Consider the following 20,091-nt stretch of genomic DNA (forward strand, 5'->3'; position numbering starts at 1 on the left):
TTCTTCCTGACTGGAACATGAAGAGGTTCTCTTCTACATGGAACATGAGGTTCTCGCCTCTATGAAAGCACTGAGGGCTATGCTGCCACGTTTCAAGTTCACTTCAACTGCCCTCAAACACAAATGAGTTTGTACTTTTGCTCCTAGAAGCCTTTTACTCCAGCTTCCCCATGCTGCCTGGTCCCCAAAAATGGAGAAACTCAGCTCACCTTAAGTCAGCATCTTACTGTGTCTTTTTCTTCCAAGAAACTAGCAGCAAATCCTCTTTTTCCTTCAGAAAAATATTTTAACAGCAACCCAGGCAGATACAGTTGAATTAAACCCCTTGGTACACCTCAAAACACTTATGCTAGATCAGAACAGGACAAATGGTTTCAAGATTATTTCTGCTCTATGGCCCATTTTTACCAGCTCCTTCCCCCAGCCAACGTGCAACAGATTATTCAACTGTTTTCCCACCTGCAATCTTTTCTTAGACTTCACGGCCTGTCTTCTTGCCTTCAAGTCTGCCTTAAATGTGCATGTTACACAGTACACGGACTTCCATGAAGGAATTTTCCATACCATGCATAAGTTACACAGTCAAGTTCCTCTCTCTTCCATCTCCATAGGAGATGTGGTGGGCTGGAGCAAATTGCAAGATTTGTTCTTGAAACAGGCTTTCCCAGGTGCACACTTCCTCAGAGAGAGGAGAGAAAATCTGCCTGTGCATATGCTGGGTATGCTGCTCCCATGCTTCCAGCCGAGTTATAATGCAGAAAAGGGGGTACTGTGTACAGTTCTCTATGTTTTAGAATTTGGGGTCTGCCTACCTGCTTTGCAAGCATGAAGGGTCTGAAGGTCTTTAGGTCTGCCTGTGGTGCTTACAGAACACCACTAGATGACTAGACAGGCTAAACCACTGGCTGATGCCAACACTAACACTTTTATTCTTATCTCATCCTCCGCCTCTTTACTTACTCACATATTTCTCCTCCATAAGTGGTCCGGATCTAACTTGCTCCAACACAGACTGCAGAATTTTGGAGCAGAGGCTATAACTTCAAATAAATCTTTGTGCAATAGGTGTCTCAGTCAGCGACTCTCTAGCTGGGACACTCCAGAAACCCTAGTGCAATACCATTAATTATAAAACAGTTAATCCAAAGGAATTCAGCATGAGTTACAAAATGCTGGATTGTTACCTTAAAAAACAGCTGTCTACTGGTTCATAAAGGAATCCCTTTCAAGTAAAAAAATGAATGATTGCTCAAGATGGTAAGATGGATAAATTCTGTGTTTTTGGAATCATCCCAAAAATCTTCTCAAAGGTCAAGTAATTGTAGTCAGACATCATAAACATTTAGCTATGCATGCTACAGATTCAGACCATACACACTTCTTATACTCAGCCATGACTAGTTTTCTGTTTTCCATCTATGTTGTGTAATACAGGATTTCAATGAAAAACATAAACAGATAGGAAGGAAAAGTGACTACTTTTTACAGTAAAAGCTGCGTATCCTGGCAGCTGTTGTTCTGCAGCACTTTTGTCAGCAAGGAGACTCATGTTCAGATAAAGAAGGGGCAAGTGAAAAATGACACTGAAATGGCTGCGGTAACAAAACTAGAAAGCCCGAAATGACCTATAAGAAAATGTAACAAAGTATTCGGTAAGAAAAGCTGAAGTTTAAAAAAAAAAAAACAACAAAAAACAACCCACAAAATAAAACCTAACACTCTGGGAAAAAACAGCTGCAAGTATTAATACACAGGAGCGCTGTGTTTAAGAAACAGACTACAGACCAAATTCTATTTCCCCTTGAACAGTACAAAGTCGCCTGAGCCTGGCTACAGTTGTGCAGTGAAGAATGACTATTGTAAGCTCACTCCCTGCTTTTGTAAAGCTGGCAGAGCTGCTTTTGTGCCAGCTGCTGCGAGCTAGAGAGGAGTAATGAATTCTACTGTCAATCTTCTGCTGGCATAGGTTATAGCCAGCTTGGAGTCTGTTCCAACTCATGCCAATGCCAGCAGTTCAGCCAGGGATTTGTATCCTTAATTCCTGCCTCATGTATACCACGTACTACACAAATGTGAAGAGAAATTGCTTCCTAAGTAAGGCCAGAGAATCTTAAATAAGCCACCCCACACTTTTCAACATTTGCAGAAAATGCAAAGAAGGAAATAATGCTTGAAACATGCCATTTCTAGTACATTTGTTTTGCTAGATGAAGTAGTATTTTTGAAATGAGATCATAATATGATGATAAAGAGAATTGATCCATGTACCACACTAATAGCGGTGATTTTTTTAAAAGCAACTGAATTATGTATGAAAAGCAGAAAGCAAAGACTATAAGGTCTGTGGATTTTACGTGAAGTTACTCACAAATGACAATGCAGAATAAAGAGCCCTAGGAAGATGGTATGAAAATTTAAGGAAAAAAATAACACTATCAATATTTGAGGCTATCTGCAATGTATTTAAATATAACAGTTTTTGATAATCTTAAAATCACTGACAAAACGAATACCTAATAGACATTTTTAATGACAGGAAAATAAATAATACAATATAAATACTGCATTTAAACAGATTTGGTTCCATTACATTTATATTACTCTTTGAATTCTAAGATGATTTTCTAAAAGTTTGTTGGCATATTTATGTCTTCCACACACTAAAGCAAAAAAACTTACTTCATCTTCCTTAATCTATTACTGTGACTACTGCGACCTACTAATGTGATCTAACCCTTAGTTATTTAAAAACAATAGACTACAAAAGAAAATTCTCTTTGAGCATAGAACTCAGTCATCCAAGGAAATAACTTTCAGTTCTGCCAGCTGATCTTGAGACAGGGAAGTGCTCCAAAATTACTAACATCATCCAGCCTTCTGGGAAGCAACTGCATTGGATCAGTTAAAGCAAAATAAGTGTTCACCACCATAAAGCAATGGCATTTAGTAGAGAAGAACCTCTGACACTTGTTTAGCAGATTTTCTTCTCTGTGGTCCACAAGAATTAAGTGGCAAACACATCAGTATTCTCATGTGCACCAGTCAATGTCACCACAGAGACTAAGAAGCCCCTTGATGTTGGAGCTGGTACAAAAATGCTTTTGATATTTTTGGCTTTCTGAGTAATTGAAGCATTGAGCTGCACCGGTACTACTGACATAAAAACCAATGCTTCGACTGATTCTATACACATCCCGGCATGGTGTGGCAGTTTTACAGCAGGAAAGATAGAGGACGCAGTCTGGTATTGCTCTGTACTCCAGCTCCTTGAAGGATATGGTCCATTGAAAGCAGTGGGCTTTGCAAAGCTTTTAAGGCCAACCGGACTACATTTTCCAAGCACCTAAATATTCTGTCAGTGCTTACTTGATATCTTTACATCTCAAAAACTCTTCTACAACAACTTATTCTGAAAAAAATGTTCATATGTAATTCTGGATATATTAACAGGCAAGGAAGAAAATTACTATATACAAAGACCTAACACTGATGTCTAAGAAGGCATTATTTTTTAATTCCATTAAACTAAATGCATGTGATTAAAGACAGACAACTATGTAAACTAGATTCCTGCAAGATATTACTGAATCGAGTAAAAGAGATATTATGTTTGTGTGGTTTAACCTCATTAAGATTTATTTAGTTGTCCCAGATTAAAATATCTACTGTAAACCAAGTCAGCTGCAGTTATTTCTCTTCTAACAATAGGATCATCTTATACAACAAGGATAAATAAATAACTTTTAAATTAAATATCTGGTGCTATGAAGAAGCCAACTTTGACCATTAACTAACTTACAAGAAAAATCAAAGGTTTGTCAGATTTAGGAATTCTTTTTTGGGGAGGTAGGTTTGGTTTTTGTTTCTGTTTTTTTGTTTGGTTGTTGTTATTTTTTCTTTGTTACACAAAGCTCAGTAAGGCAATCCTCAGGAAAATAAGGTGTATTTCCCAAACCAGATTGTATAATTTGGCAGTTGTATCTTTAGTTTCCTTAGTGGAAAAAGCAATAGTCGTACCATATGAAGTCACTCTGAAGGCATCCCAAATAAAGGACTGAAGACAGTCAGGACACTAATTTATGCTGAAGAAAGAAAAGACTACTTTATGAAAGAATGTAGACTGTAAAAATCATCCAAGAGGCATCAGTTAAACCTTTCTTGGAATAGTTATAGCCGAGAAGAGAATGGACACCAACCACCAACTACATATTGCATAACAGGTGATAGAGGAAAGCACCACCAAATGGAAAACTATTATAACCCATTCAAACACAGAATTTTTCCAAACCATGGTTTTAAAGGGAGAATTGTGTAACACTCCCTTTTTCAAACCCTCCTTCATAAGATTCCTTATAAAGTAAGTGCAGCTAATGAGAAAACTATCAAGTACTGTAACAGCTATAGTCTTACAGAGCACTAGATGACAATTAGGGAGAAGAGCACACGAGGAGTGATTATGCTTTAGGTTACTCCAAGTAAGTACTGAAATACATACTGAAAGCAATTCTTACACGCTGATTTTAGAGAAGACAGAAATAAGAGCTTATCACAAAGTTCTCCAAGAACTGTCACCACTGATGATAAAAGGCACCTAGCAGGAAGAAGGCAAACACCATGTTCTTTGGCAGCTATCCATGGTATTGGCACACCAGTGGATTTATCCAGTTGCTTTCTGAAGTTTTGCAGAACTCCTGTGAGGAAGCAGAAATCTGTACTACATGGCTAATTTTACTTCTGGAGAAAGAAAAAAAGAAAACCCAAAAAATTTAAAGCATTCTGCAAAGGACTTTCAAACTAAAAGGACTATTTGCTGTGAAATACAGAAAACAGCCAAAGCTAAACCACAAACTCCTGTTTCATAAACAATTGCAGGAAATACTAAAATCCTTCTGTATCATACTTATCTTAAAACTAGAAGACTAACATTTTATAACCCATAATAATCCTGCTTAGATATCCTCTGAAACACCACTGCACTTCCTCAATAATACGTAATTGTAACTATGAAAAGTATTTTTTTCAAAAGTTTCTGCTAAGCCTAAAAACAACATCCAATTCAACAATGTACATTTACAGCCTTTCTACTATCTAGTGCTTGTGGAGAAAGAATTTTTGTGGTTGGCAAAGGGGAAATTTTGGATAACACAACATTCATGTAGACTTGCATGTCCTAGTAGACTACACCAACTGTAATTCTCCAGTCTGTCCAGAGAGCGATGGAAGATGATTTTGCCATACAGGAACATACTGCCTAAAACCACGCAGAATGAGGTGGCACAGGATGGGAAATTACTCTGAGCTGACAGTGGCACTCAAGGCTACACAAACCTGCAGTTAACAGCTCCCTGCTGTTAAAGAAGTATGGATAAAGAAACTTGAGAGAGCTTGTCTGCGCCCAGCTTTTGTTCCAGACTGAACACCACTAAACAGCAAGCCAGTCCTGTTTAAATTGCAAGTACTTCCACTGCAACTCCAGGTATTGATTCATAGAATGAGAGCCATAAACATAAAATTAATTTAACTGGGGGGAGCCAAAAGGAGAAGAAATCAAAATAAATTATGTCATACTTAACTGTAATGCAACTACAGTAAAAATTTAAATTCCCTATTTAAATAGAGTCTTCATCACAACAACTACACTGGCATAACTGCACTGAGGGTGCCCGCTGGCAGAGATATGGCTTAATGTTGACAGAAGATGTTTTTCTGCTGACATAGCAGTCCCATTATTTCAAATAAACTTTGTTCTTTCCTTTCAAAAGTGGATTTTTTTTCAGTGTGCTGTTTCCTTGACCCGTCCGCACTGCCACAGCTGGGCCTGCTCCCCCAACTGATATGAAGTTTCACATAATTTCCAAGTGAGGAATTGCATTCCTCAAGTCAAAAAACTTACCTATTTTAGCTTTCTACAGTTATTTTTAAACTTTACATTCACTAAGTGGGATAAATGCTAATTACTGTGACTTTAATATCAACCAACAAAGCTGATTCTGGGAAGACAGATAAGGCTCAAACTTAAGGATATTTAAGTGTAGCACAACTCCTGAGATTCTTCTAAAAGACTTCATGAAAAATGATTCTCTCCCAATAAATCTATGGGCTAGCATTATATAAATTTCAGATGAGGAAAATGGTTAAGTAACAAAAGAAACTGATGAGCACAAGGGATGGTCCACTTTGATATTAAATTGTCTTCCTTCCCAAGGCTTCTACACAACTCACGTACCATACTTCAAAAGATTAAAAGGTGAACTTTACCTGCTATTACAAAAGCATTTTTTCTTTGTTTCTAAAAAACCCAAATATGAAAAAATAAGCACTAAAATACCACAGAAAAACTCCCTGTGCATAAATTACCGTATTTTAAAAATACAAATTAATATTAAAGATAATTGCTTGAATACTGCCTTTCCAATCACATACTGCCACAAGATGTAGAGCAGTAACGTACTGAATGCATTTTCAGTTTTTGCTGCACTAAATTGAGTTAATACTTGAGAAAGGGAGAGAGGTTGTCCATGCTCTGGGAACCTGTCCTGAGTATCACTATTAACAGATGAGTAGAAGAGTGCATTAGAAAATATTTTTTAAATGTGAAATTGTTTCTGATCTCACTTCCTGGAGCTGAGCTCTGACTTCTTTATGTGGGTGCAACAGCACATACAACCTGTAGGGCTGAGGTGCCTGTGCTGAATGGCCCTTCATGGAGCACCAGGAAATACACCAGAAAGACAGAACTGAGGAAACTTCATCTGCCCAGGTGCTTCTGCAATGAACTTTCCAGGGTAGTTCACAATACCAGCATTTCTAAATTTTTCCCCAAACACCCCAAATTTGGCTATTCTTGAATTAAATGGAAATCAGTCCAGACCTTTCATTTAAAACCATCAGGTTTCTAGCTGGCAAATGTTACAATCATATTTCAAATAACAATTGCAAAGAGGGCAAAAAAAAATAAGAAAAAAAAAATCAAAACCATGAAGAGTTTGGGGCTTGAATTTCAAAGTACGTTACACATTTTTAAATAGTACTTACTGTGAAAAATACAGCACAAACAGGAAGCTCAGTTACAACTAACATTTTTCTTAATATACCTTCTTCCCCCCTTAGAAATAATATACCATGCTTCATGGAAGCATATTATTTACATCTCTTACATTTGAAGAAAAGAATGTACTTTAAGAACCCTAACTAGGAATCACTGGTCAACCACAATAAGCTATGATATTAAGCTGGTACATACCCTTTTCAGTAACAATGACAACAGGGTGGAGTGTTCAAAATGGTATTTATACCAACAAAAAAATATTTCTTTAAAGTTTAATTTTGAAGTTCAAGACTATTGTCTGTTCTGGAAACAAAGAAAAGAATTCTGCACAAGTCTGAATTCTGGAGACTTAAAAGCCCACACCCAGAAATATGGTAACATGAAGACTGACGAGCTAGTAACTTTGAGAAAAATGTATTATTTCAAACACAGTGACTGGATGCTGATAAGCACATAATTTTTGCTGCAGTGATTTAAAAAGACAGCTCTCCTTAACTATCACTTCAACTCTGTTGGGTAGGCTAACATATCCTCAGAGGAACATGCAGAAGGGAATGGATGTTTACATTTCTGCTGGACAATACCGTAATTTAGTATTTTAACACAAACCTATATTTGCTGCAGACACTGTTACATTTGCATGGACTGTAGCTGAAGTGGCTCAGGTACAAGCACACTCACTATTCCACAAATGCAGCTGTGAGTGCCCCTAGCTTCTTAAATTGTCCAAGTGTGAGTCACCTGAATTTACTACTCAGTAACCGCACAGAAATGTCAGTGCTGACATATTAAAAGACAAAGAAATAACATTTTTGCTGAATCATTTTTAAAATGGCTGGTAAATACTTACTGAAGTTTAACCCACGAGACTACATAACCTTCATTTGTAATATTAAAGGCTAAGAAATATCTAAGAAATTTCTTTTTGCTATTTTTAATTAATAAACATACAAAATTAAGAACCACCTTACCTGACAGAATTTTGTTTCCTGTTTTCTATTTTCATTAAAATTTGTACATCTGACTGAGGAGACATTGTATAGATTTTTAATCTGAAAAAAAAAGCAAAAGAGATAAAGAAACAATGATGTACAATGACTTTTCTTCCTATCATCCATGAAAGAGGGATATCTTTTGCATGTTAACAGTCAAAAGTATATCTTCCTTCCTAAAGACAATAATTGGCAAAATACTAAGTATTTCCTATAAATGAAGGCTATAATTACTTGTATATTTTTCAAATTACTCCAAAGAAAAGACTCACCATCACCCTCACTGAGGTTAATTATGGTTACATTTTTTAGAATTACAGTTGCTTTATTTGATCTTTATGCCTTGAGTCAATTTCTTAATCTTTTCCTTAAATTTGGTGGCTGTACTCCAGGGTTAGTTGGTTAGTGAATGTGAGAATGGTTTTCATCACAGGAATTAAAGATGTACTGCTGACTGGGAACTCAGTTCTGCATGCTGGAAATGCAGCTAGTTTAAGCTATTTAATCAGAACCATTCCCTTACTGCATTAGATGAACTAGGCAGAAAAGTTATTCAGTACACACCTTTGACAGACTACAGGATCTGCCTCCACTGGATCAATGTACGGCTTAAGGATATCAGCAAGTGTTTTATCGTCAGGCACCCTTTCATCAAAGATAAAAATCAAATACATAAGACATGGTTCATCATGTACACAAAAATTTATTATGTGAGTCATTTGGAGGAAGCTGTACATTTTCACACTACAGTGGCACAACGGAGTAGTTTATGGGAGGATCATAAATGTGTATCAATACAGCATAGGTAATTGACAGCTTTATCTCAGTTTCAACACTGGGACTTTGCTGGCATCTACAAGGAGTAAACAGATGCATATCTCCAGTTTCTAACCCTGCAGCAGGTACATCCTGTTCCTACAGCCCTACAAGCAGACAAGGGTATACTTCTCATCACCCTCCAGGCTAGGAAAAAAAGGAGAAAGATTTGTCAACAAAAGCTTATTTTTTTGGCCTTTGCAAAATGTGATTGTGGGATTTCTGACGAAGCAAACAAGGCAACAATTTCATCCTATATGAAGGTCATCTCCAGTGGGCAGGTAAGAAGGGATGGCAAATCTTGCTGAACTGTCTGCTCCATGAGAACAGAATATGTTAGGTGTATGGGATATCACCATCACGAATATACAAGTTTCTCTATTTACATAGAGAAAAGGACTAGCAATCAAAGATTTTGCCAAATTTGAAAACCCCACTAGCTTTCAAAGAGGAAAGGGCTACACAACTTTAAGTATTTTTTTCAATTTAAATGCCCTTTTAATTAAGACGAAAAATAATATTCAAGTTGATGTTGTATAATAGAAGTAGGTAAGAACTGATCAAAATGTTTTGCAGTTCAATTTCAGCAGACTAGTTTAAAAGTTAAAAAAAAAATCTGTTTTTCAAGCTCTGTACCTTTTTAAAGTGTATTCAGCATGACAGTGAGGAAATACAAGCTTCAAATGCCAATAGAACTTTTTCTCCCTGAAAAGAAAAAGAAATGCATATTCTTAATGCTAGCTGGTAACCGCTACTTGTTTTTTCTATGATAAAGCTCAGTAGCCTACAACGTGGTTGCAGAAGAACATATATAGTCAAGATTTTGAATGGCACGCAGAGAAGCTGCAAGGCACTTTGAAAGATGCACTACTCCTGGAGCCTGCTGAATTTCAAGTCCTCATGGGATAAAAAAAAATCTGTTCCTTAGAAATACAGGTAAGATATCACCAATTAACTGACCAACAGCATTTCACATTTTAAGAGAGAATATCTTCCAGCTGATTTTCTATATGTATAGCTGCCTTTTTAATTCAGAAAAGGAAAATGCTTTTTGGCACCCAGGACAGAATGTCAAACCTGTGCAACAGTAATAGCCAGGGGTCCCAGCTGAGGACAGGTTATACATAAAACAGGGGCCTCACCTTTTCACAGCAGTGATTACCTAAATAGAAAATGTGTCATGGGCAGGGAGGGAAGCTCCAACTCGGCATAACATGGATAACAGAAGTTAGAAAGAATAAGTGTTTTACAGAAAGATCAGGAAGCTTTGGTAGAGACCAAAATTGATGTCATGTTCCCTTCTCTAGTTTGTTAGGTTAAAGACTCATTTTCCCATTTCAGCTAGCATAATTCATACCTGAGAACAGAAGCTACTGAAGCATGGTTCCAGTGCAATAGCATCTTAACAAAGGCAGTATCACCTGCAGAATACTTTGCTAGATTAGGAAATCTCTTTTGCCTTTTTACTCACCTGCAGTAACACTGCTGAAGTCAATATTGACTTAAGACAAAGCATTTTTCCTTCCATTGCTCCAAATTTTCCCATTTGGTATGGTGAGTGTAACAATATTTTTCTAAAAGAAATCTCCTAAGACAAAGCACAGACTAAAAGGTAGAGTGCATGTCCCTTTGCTCTGGTTCAGAATTTTACACTCACGACAAACTGCAAAGACTTGGAGGAGGAAGGAGGGAGCTACTACCATTTACAAATCGGAGGCCAGACATCTATATGAAGCACAGGAACATCTAATGGTACTCCTCCTCTTTAAAAAAAAAAAAATAAATAAAGATAAATTTTAACACTACTTAAGATCTGTGAATCCTTATATCAAGGATCATCATCATCAGTTATGCAAAGATTCCGATACTAGAATTAAAAGTAAACACAGTGTTGTTCCAACATGTTAACTTGTTTATCAGGCAGATGAAACATTATCCAGCAGGTTCTTGTTGACATTCATCCAGTAGCAAAACAGTAAACAAGTTGGCTGCTAAGTTCGATTAACTATGATACCAATATTTAAATGCAAGCACTTTATAAGAAGCACTCTTATCAAATAAATAATCATTCCCTTACCTAGTCATTCCTAGGAGAAAACTGAAAACTTTACAGCTGAACTATACTTCCTGTAGTATAAGTAAAATCAGAAGTGTTAGTGCTCACAAAAAAAAAAAAAAAGCAAGCAAGAATCCTAGCTCCAAGAAGCTAATAATTAGAATAAAACAAACTAGTGAAAGCCAAGGTCCCCAAAGCAGCATGTGACTCAGCAAAGTTGTGCAGCACACCTTGTGATTCTTTCCCTCTACCTGGTCATGTTTGTTAAAGCTGAGAATGAGAGTGCTTTCCTTAGATGAGAAGGTGAAGTTAGAGCACATTAGGTCTGAAAGAGGTAAGAAGATTGTATGACCAGAGCTGGAGGATAACACAGAGATCATTATTAATTACATAGCATATAAATAACCAGAAGCTGACATAGTATCTTGCCTCATGAATTTTATGCTATTTTGCATATTGGTATGATACTTAAATTAACAAACCGAAAAAGGTTTTGAAATAAGTCAAAAGCAGTGAGTGGAATTTCTGATGTTTTTTACAAGATGGGTGAAACAAGGTTGTGCAATTCTTCATCTTGACAGCTAAAGGAAGCATCAATGCTACCACACAGAACAAACCGGAGTATCGACAGGGTTATGGAATCAGTTCAGTTGACTTGTGGTTAACAAGCTCGTGATTCCTCTCTCGGATGTATGTTAGTATCTGGCATTTAATACAGTATGATATTAATTGAAAGCATGTTCTCAAGGAGACTTTAGTAAAAGTTGATAATCTTTAGACATAGAAATAGGGTCACCATCATTAGCCACAGGAAACACTAATGATGGGCACATTTATTAAAGTACTTATATGGAGTGTTCAGATGAGGTTTTCTTAATATGTAATCAACTACAATAGGGCTTTCTAGCATTTTTCCCTGTAACTCATGATCTTTCACTACTTTTTTCAAACAGATCATGTTTTCCTACTCTAAGTGATCAACCCTTCCTGTGATACAGGCTTTCTTCTTGTCAGTTTTATAAACCAAGAGAGCCAAAGCGATGGGGGTACTGCAGATCTTCCTCTCCCAAGTGGAAACACACAAACCGTGACACAGTGCACAGAAACATGTATGTGGCCTAGAGGGCTGTCTCCAACACAGGCACTTAAAAAAGAAACACTCCAGAAGTACTTCTAGCTATCTGCAACTTGTTGGGAATACTCTCCACATGTCTGCACAAACGGTCATCACAAAGCACATTCTGATTTCACATGCAAGACCAGTTCCCTGCGGGCTCACTGAGGCAGATTCAGCTCATCACTACAGCTGTATAATCAGCTTAAGAGGGATATTTTCAGACTTTCACTCTCCCTCCCCCTTCCAGGCACAACCTAGTCTATGGAATAGTGCACAGAAAGAGCTATTACTTGTCAAAAAGTTGCACTTTGGAAAAAAGAGAAATGTTGGGGTTTGGTTTTTTCCCAGCACATTAATACCAAAACTGCAGTTAATTACTTCATATGTATTCCAAGTACTCTCAGCTGACAGTAAATGGCAAGCAGAAAGAAGTAAGAGATTAAGAACTAGGTAGAAGAAGGCAAGGAAAAACGAAGCTTGGAATAGCTTCATACTCTTCACTGTACAACGAAGTCTTGAAAACAACTTGCTGGGTGCCTGTTATTAAAGGGAAGCATCGCTCACCATCACTGATCTCTGCCCAGTTAGAGAATTTGATGTCAACTGTAGATGCTATCAAAGCTGCTTCACATCAAGTTCTGATTAAAATTAGATATCCTGGCTCCAGATCTCACTGACTTCATTTTCCATTATGGCTCACTGGGATAGTATTTCCTTCAAATACAACTGACATACACTATGTTCATTTTCTAAACGAAAATGCTTAATTGAGTAAGTCATCCGCAGTTGAGTAACAGCTCCCTGCATGAAGTGCTCGGTGCTGCTCAGCTGCCACAGAACGCCACGCCACCGTCTTCCTGAATGCCAAGGCACTGACTGTAAAACTACCAAACGGCAGAGACCTGGATGAGGCACAAGCACATCCCTGATGTCAGTAAAAGCACCATTATAGCCCATCGCTGCACTGCTTGGCTTCGCATCCTATTTTGGCTATTTCAGAAGCATGGAAACTGATCAGAGAGAAAAAGAGGAGCCAAGCACCTCTTCCTCTGCGTGAGACGTAGTTGCAAATTAGGTTCAGAAATGCACCGGCTGTTTTGCAATTGCTGTTCTTCTAAAGCAAAGTAACTTTCTCCTGTTCATTCCTCCTAAAACTTAAAAAAAAAATAATTTCTGCAATCAACTGTAGGTTTCACAGAACTACATGTAAATGATTTTTAAATTTTTCACTGCAACAACTGAAAGATTTTTATTTCTAATGTTACAAAGACAGCAGCAGCATATATAAAGGGGCTGTTACCTCTGTCTAGCTCTCAGGACAACTGCAAAAATTGTCACTATCTTTTACTGCTCATGTAGTACCTAGGAAGATGCTCCAAGTACTGTGGCTGTAGGCAGTACAGCTGCTGGGGATTAAAGGACAGATAAAGGATTCTGGGACTTGGCCATACCACTTAAGTGCCCTGGCAAATTTTTAGGAGGGTCCAATGTTTATGTATTTCTTAAAATACTTATGAAATATCTCAAAAAACTTTACTTTCTTACCTAGGTTTCCTCTGAACAGTCTATTTTGCCCAGATTGCAGTGGAATCTATATACATAAAACCTTTTTAAATGTGTGTGTGTATATATACACACACATGTAAAATAAAGTATTGACAAAAAATTCCAAATTAAGCACATTTTAAGATACCAATTGCAGTTCTGGCTCTGCAGAAGTACTTCACTGCCAGCCTGCCAAAGACACTGATGATTTTGTTTCTAGTTAGCAATTAATATTCTTAAAATGTTTTTAAAATAGTGTACAGGACATCTTACATCAAAGGGCAAATACTGTAGTATTTCTTGTCTATGTTATTTTGAATTGATGAAAGGGATGAAAAGGACATAAAGAAGATTAAGGACCAGTTTTCCTTTAATTTGATAATACCTGGTACTCTCACCTAATGCATTTAAGTTTAATTGAAATACTAGGCATTCAGTATCTATACCTTTGAATCATAATAATGCCTTTCTCAACTTTCTTAAGCTATGAAGATTCAGACAAAGTGAGTGAATAGATTCTCTTGTAGATTAAAAGAAAAATAAAAACAAGAGAACATGCAGAAGTGTGATGATTTCCTCTGCCCTGCCATCCCCAAACTCTGCACTCCTAGTGCCCAAGTGACTTTGTTGCACTTCTAACAACAGTACACAAAAGGGTATGTCTCAGTTTTCTTGAAACTTCATCAAGCTAATTTCTGGATTTGATGTAAAAACAGTAAATCTAAAATATTTCTACTGAGAGTTCATATGTTTCCTAGTTACAGTAAACAGCAAGAAAATCAATGAAGAAACTGAAATGGACTTTTCTAACACATATGGTCTTCTATCAAGGGGCCTCCCAACAGCAGCAGATGTTACTAACCATATGTGTTGCAATAATCAAACGTGCTGGGCTTGAACTGAGAGTCCTGTATAAATCAAAGGGACACTGTCAAGGCCAAGTAACCCAAACGGTAATCATCTTTAAAGAATAAAACTATTGCCCTCTTTAACTTCTGCAAATAAATAAAATTACCATCATATTTACTATGAAAATAAAACATTTCAGTTGCTAAAAAAAAAAAATCTCAGGTACAGAACTTACTACTCATCTTCACATGAGGAATGTTCTGAAAAACTACTAATTTACTGAAATGCATGAACGTTCTGCTCTCTGATCACTCCAGAGTAGCATTCCTTTGCCTGGGAACTTACTTTGATGGGTCCTAGAAAGCAAGCAAAACTATGTACTAAGTAACAACTAACTTCAAGTTTAACAGCTCCAACAGTGTGATATTAGCGCAAAACCCAGCTCAGATAACTCCTTGGTAAATTCTCAAGATCAGCAACACCTCAAACAATTAATTTTTATTATCTCTATCTAGATAAGGATGAGAGTTGACATTTTAGGGTTTTCAGGTGTACTGCAAAGCAGCTTTTGTAACACTAATGATCTCTTAATTGATGCTAATCCCAAATCTCCACACTATATTTTGTTCTCAGAATTAAATCAAAGAAGAGAGATAACGAAAAAGATTCCTTCTTCTCCCATATATATAACCTGACTCAACACTCCCAAGCTGCAGGCATGCCTTCTACCAGTGAGGAGACTTGCAGACCTCTGGCCCCTCTTGGAAGAGAGGAGAGGGAAGAAGGATGTTGTCTGGGAGGTGCCGTGAACGGAGCGGGGAGGCAGCTGGGTGGAGATGCCCCTGCCAGTGTAAGCAGCGGTGCAGGGCAGCACAGACTGCAGAGCTGAGGGAGCTGCACTGCCCTGTCTCAGTGTCTCAGGGCTGTCATCACCTCCTGCCAGGGAACCAGGAGCCACAGAGCTGCTGGCTCCCTCCCTTCTTCCCATTTTCCCAGCCCTCATCCCAACCTGGTCACTTCCTCCATGCCTTTTACAAAGGCTCCCTGTCCCAGCAGGCCACCCCAACTCCATGGCAGCACACACTCAGAAAGGGAACTATCCCTTTTATTGGCAAATAAGGACACCATGAGAAAGGCAGGTGAAGCAGCACGTTACAAATAATTTGTGAATAAGGCGTCCTAAACTATCTCCAAGTCAGATGTCCCATCACAAACTAGACTCACACTCTACTTTCTAATGTTCCTCCATTACTTATATACTCAGTACTACAAGTTAGTCCAAACCAATGTCTTGCTCAGCATTGTCACATGTGCTTTCACAACATTGAATTTAGCAAACAAACTAATGGAAACCAGGAAATGAAGAGTCTGGTTAACACATCTGAACAACCATTGATCTGTCCTCCAGAGCTGGCAGGGGCAGGAGATGACACAAGAATACATCTTGTACTTCCTAGTTTTGGATCACTCTCATTCCTGCCTTGTACAATCTAACAGCTTGGCTCACACTGAGAGTGTGACGAGGACATCAGAGAAGACTGTTCTCAGATTTCCATGCACATATGTACAGCAGCTTCTAATTTCCACCCTCTGGAGCAACCCCTCTACAAATCTTGACTGACAAGGGGTTCAGATCTACAGAAGAGTAGACATATCACTATCAAGTGTTAAGCTCATATAAAGGAACTGTTTGCACAGCTTTACCCCATTTGTATGTAATATTCATCAAAATGTTATGGGTGTCATTAAGTCACATGGGATAGGTGTTAAATGGCTGAAACTCACTGGTTTAATCAAACCTCAGGTTGGATTCCTCAAGAACCATGTAAGGAGAATAAGCAAAACATGCCAATTAAAAAAAACAAAAACAACAAAAAACCCCAAACAAACTAAACACCAAGGTTAGTTTTTAATGTTTTATATTGAGGAAATTCCCTAGGAAAGTTTAACTTAGCTCTAAGCCTGAGATACTTCAACAACATGAGAATAGCACAAGATATGTGTAAAAGGTAGAGCATATGGCCAAGGAAAAGAAAGTCAGTGCAGAGACAGTCTCTGCTCATGTGACTAACACCTGCAAGGTTTAGGGCTATCCCCTGGTCTGTTGTGAGGGAGAGCCTCAGTGAGGTATAAATTTGGGATGGATGGATGAGAAAACGCCCCAGATTTCCTTTCTTTCCATTGACCCAGCCCAGGTTTTCTCTAGCAGAATGCCTACAATATGTAACTTTGAAAGGTTACGCCCTTACATCTATTTTATGCCTTATGTTCTGCTAAAAGTTAAAATATCTGCAAAACCAGAAAACTAAGCTTTTGTCCCAGAACAAGAAGAAATGATAGAGGCAAGCCCGCTGAGCAGTTGCTCAGGCTGGTTATTACTTTGTCAGAGAGAGACTCCTGGTGGCTGGTCAGCGCCCAGCCGCCAGCACCGCACCCGGACAGACACCGACCGCGCTCTGCACGTCCCAGACAGCAGAGGAAAGAATCCTGAAAGCAGAACTGGCCACCAAAACTGAGACCATGAAGAAAACAAGTGAAGGAGCCATCAAGGGTAACTGGCCCAGCTGATTACTGCGAGAAGCTCAGAAGGCATTTATATTTGCCAGCTGACCATCCAGCTGAACTCTAGACCTGTTTCCTGCCATTATGATTTTTTAAAATTTTATTTTTATTGCGAAAATACTTTAAAATACAAACTCTGGATATCAGAGAAAACCCACAGAGTGGATAAAGGGAAGAACACTTAAAGTCTTCTTAGCCTTTTTCCTGAATTTGTATCTGCATCTGCACATGTCTCTCTAAGCTGTGCCATATCAGGCATCCGTATCTACATCCTCCAGCACAGCAACTCCTAACACGGCGTGCGCCACAGGTAACTGTACCTGCAGCAACTCGTCACACTTACAGTCAGCGTTTCCAGAGAGAGGGATTTTTGCAGTCACTCTGTATCAATCCTCTATTATAAACTTTAAAAGAAGTGGTTTATTTTTCCAGGAACAAAACTCAATGATAATTAAAAGGTGGAAAAACACAACAGCACTGATTCTTCCTCCTGTTACTCAGTGCTGGTATTTTTCAAAATAAAGCATGAATCGTATAAGCTCTTAAACTGAGCTCAGAGAACCTAAAAAATGAAAACTTGCAGTACAAAATAGTAAATCTAGATAGCTTTTGTAAGAAAATTGTGCACCTAACAGATTTTAAAAGCAAGCATATCGGTATGAATTCAGATTTCATAACTATGCATTTAGTGAAAACAAAACATTGCTGACTGTAACCAGCTGAAAACTCACATGCAATTGAAGGTGGTTGAATTTTCTCTTCTTTTTGTAAATCCAATGGGCAGAGTTCTCAGGTCAATATTACATCTTCGGGCTTTGTTTCTCAAGCCATATAACTAGCAAAAAATAAAAACAATTTTTTTTTTTCTTAAAACCTGAATAATATATTCTAGACTTGAAAGTTAAGCAATAAAAGAGTAAGGCTGACAGGAATTATGAGAAAATCGCAGAAAAGGCCACGTTTAATGAAGTACTTTCTTTAACTTAAAAAAAACCCCAAACTATAATGAATGAAAAAGTTAATAAAGTAAGCCTAGAAACTACCTGAAACATTTTCAAGTGCAGTTTTTCCACGTTTAAAAAACATGTCAATGACCTCTTTATACTAAAAGTCCTTTAACGTACCATGAAGGCCACAGACAGCCACTGGGGGTGTAAGGCCACCCATGGAGCTGTTTCTTTGGGCTACAACTCTGCCAGCAGAAGGGGTGCACATTCTTTCCCTGGGAATTTTGTACTTAATTCAAAAAAGTTCTGGGGGTGGAAAGAAACATTCAGGCTTTCTTAACACACAGCTATCATCAAAGAGCAAGAATGGTCATGCATCAGTTGTAAAAGTGTACATTGTTAGCAACCTACTATTTTAAGCAATCAGATGTTGTCATCAATACTATTATTACATAAACATAGAGACTTCTGACTTCTGTCTCTAAAATACAAGGTCATTCATACCTTAGTAAGAGAGGTATCAGCTCTGAAATCTAGATTAGGACTGTCTCAGTCCTAATCAAGGAATTCAAAGGTAGCCAAACCTATCTCCAACAGACCAAGCTGCTAATTTAAAACTTACAAGTTTTTTTGTTGTTGGACTATGCACAGTAGGATGACGAGCAGCAGCATCAGCTGTCCTTCCTACATCTTCCAGGAAACGATAATCTGAAAGTAAAAAAAGAACAAGGAAAAATGTAGTGCTAAACTAGTAAAAACAATGAATTTTAAAAAGTACAAGGAATATTCTTACCACTCAGAAGGTTCAAGTCAGTAAAGTCATTTACAGCAACAAATGCTGTTTTATCCCTGACTCCATTACAGCTCAGTGCAAGCTTATGCTTCTTTACACACAATAGACTGCAATGACAAAAAGAAACACATTAACATGCCATGTTCAGCACGAGTGGGGGAAAAAACCAAAACAGTTCAATTCAGATAACAGATACCTGCACGAATATTTCATACATCGTGGACATCTGTACTTAGCTTCCTCTTTGCTACATGTTTCACACCTGAAAGAAGTAAAAAGTACCTCTTAATAAAGCGGTATTTTTGTGCCTGACTGGCCTGGGAAGATGCCTGCTCAACAACCAGGCACTACGCCATTGATCGGCATTTTCAGGAACGGTTACCTGAACCTTAAAGAAAAAAGAGACAATACAAACATCTGGGATTAGATAAGGTGGCAGACAAAATAACGCACGCTATGGGGAGTATCTCCAAACACATACGTAGGTCTCACCTAGATTAAAACACCACAGATGCTTGAAAGAAAGAGAAAACCCCTATGCTAACTGCAGAGCAATGGGAAGCACAGCAAGGCTGTATCAGTTTATGCTTTGTGGCCTGGCTGTATCAGTGCTTTTCTCCATTTACATCACCTGTAATGCGCACTATACCATGCTGGCTTATAATGCTCCTGGTTTTGGGCAGATGGAAAATAAATGTTGAGGCTTCACACTCAAACCTGAACACTGCATCCCATTTTTTCAATGAAGCAGAAAAACCATGATAATATCATCAGCAAAATTATTTTGGCTGTTAGCAGTCAGTGAACCTCTCAGGCACAATGTGCAAACTTTATGAATATAGCTAACGAATATTATCTCATTAAAAAAAAGTTTCCTCTACAATCTTCTGCTTTTTTACTAGGCTACTACAACAGATGCCTCTCCTATTCTTAGGAAAAGCGTTCTGACATATTAACTGAAACAATCACAATTTTTAATTTATTTTAACTCCAACAAACAGCGAAGGGAAATAACCCTCCTTCCCCATCAGTCAAGTTTTCAAGAATGTCACAAACCCACCACTTTTAGCTACCAGAAGGAAAATGTAAACATCAAACTATCCTTCTTCCTCTCCCCACCACGCGCTTGCTGCTAGCTGTCGGCGAAGGTGTGAGGGGCAAGCTCAGCAGTACAGTCTGGCAGCACCAAGTATTAGAAGAACAGAAAAAAAGCGTTTCATACACTGGAAAACAGAAACAGGAATTACTGTGAACGAGGTTTCCTTTATCCCTTTGCTCAGCACCTCCACAGGCCCCAAGTGCCTCCGCGGTTCCGCTGCAACCTCCCCACGCCTCACCTGCGCGCAGACCCCACCTAACGCGCACA

General features: G+C 38.2%; 1 protein-coding gene across 1 annotated transcript in view; it reads right to left on the bottom strand.

Annotated features, from left to right (window-relative positions):
- The window catches only part of ZNHIT6 (zinc finger HIT-type containing 6), a 29,939-nt gene extending 10,858 nt beyond the window's left edge, over positions 1-19,081 (bottom strand). The window contains exons 1-8 of the mRNA XM_010164533.1: positions 19,077-19,081; positions 18,922-18,987; positions 18,726-18,832; positions 18,555-18,640; positions 17,717-17,820; positions 9,493-9,561; positions 8,605-8,685; positions 8,020-8,100 (exon numbers count right to left, since the gene is read on the bottom strand). Of these exons, the coding sequence (XP_010162835.1) occupies positions 8,020-8,100; positions 8,605-8,685; positions 9,493-9,561; positions 17,717-17,820; positions 18,555-18,640; positions 18,726-18,832; positions 18,922-18,987; positions 19,077-19,081 (599 nt within the window). The remainder of the gene's footprint in view (positions 1-8,019; positions 8,101-8,604; positions 8,686-9,492; positions 9,562-17,716; positions 17,821-18,554; positions 18,641-18,725; positions 18,833-18,921; positions 18,988-19,076) is intronic.
- Positions 19,082-20,091: the final 1,010 nt, after the last annotated feature.

This window comes from Antrostomus carolinensis, unplaced genomic scaffold, assembly GCF_000700745.2.
Source record: "Antrostomus carolinensis isolate BGI_N321 unplaced genomic scaffold, ASM70074v2 scaffold18203, whole genome shotgun sequence".
Classification (NCBI taxonomy): Eukaryota; Metazoa; Chordata; class Aves; order Caprimulgiformes; family Caprimulgidae; genus Antrostomus; species Antrostomus carolinensis.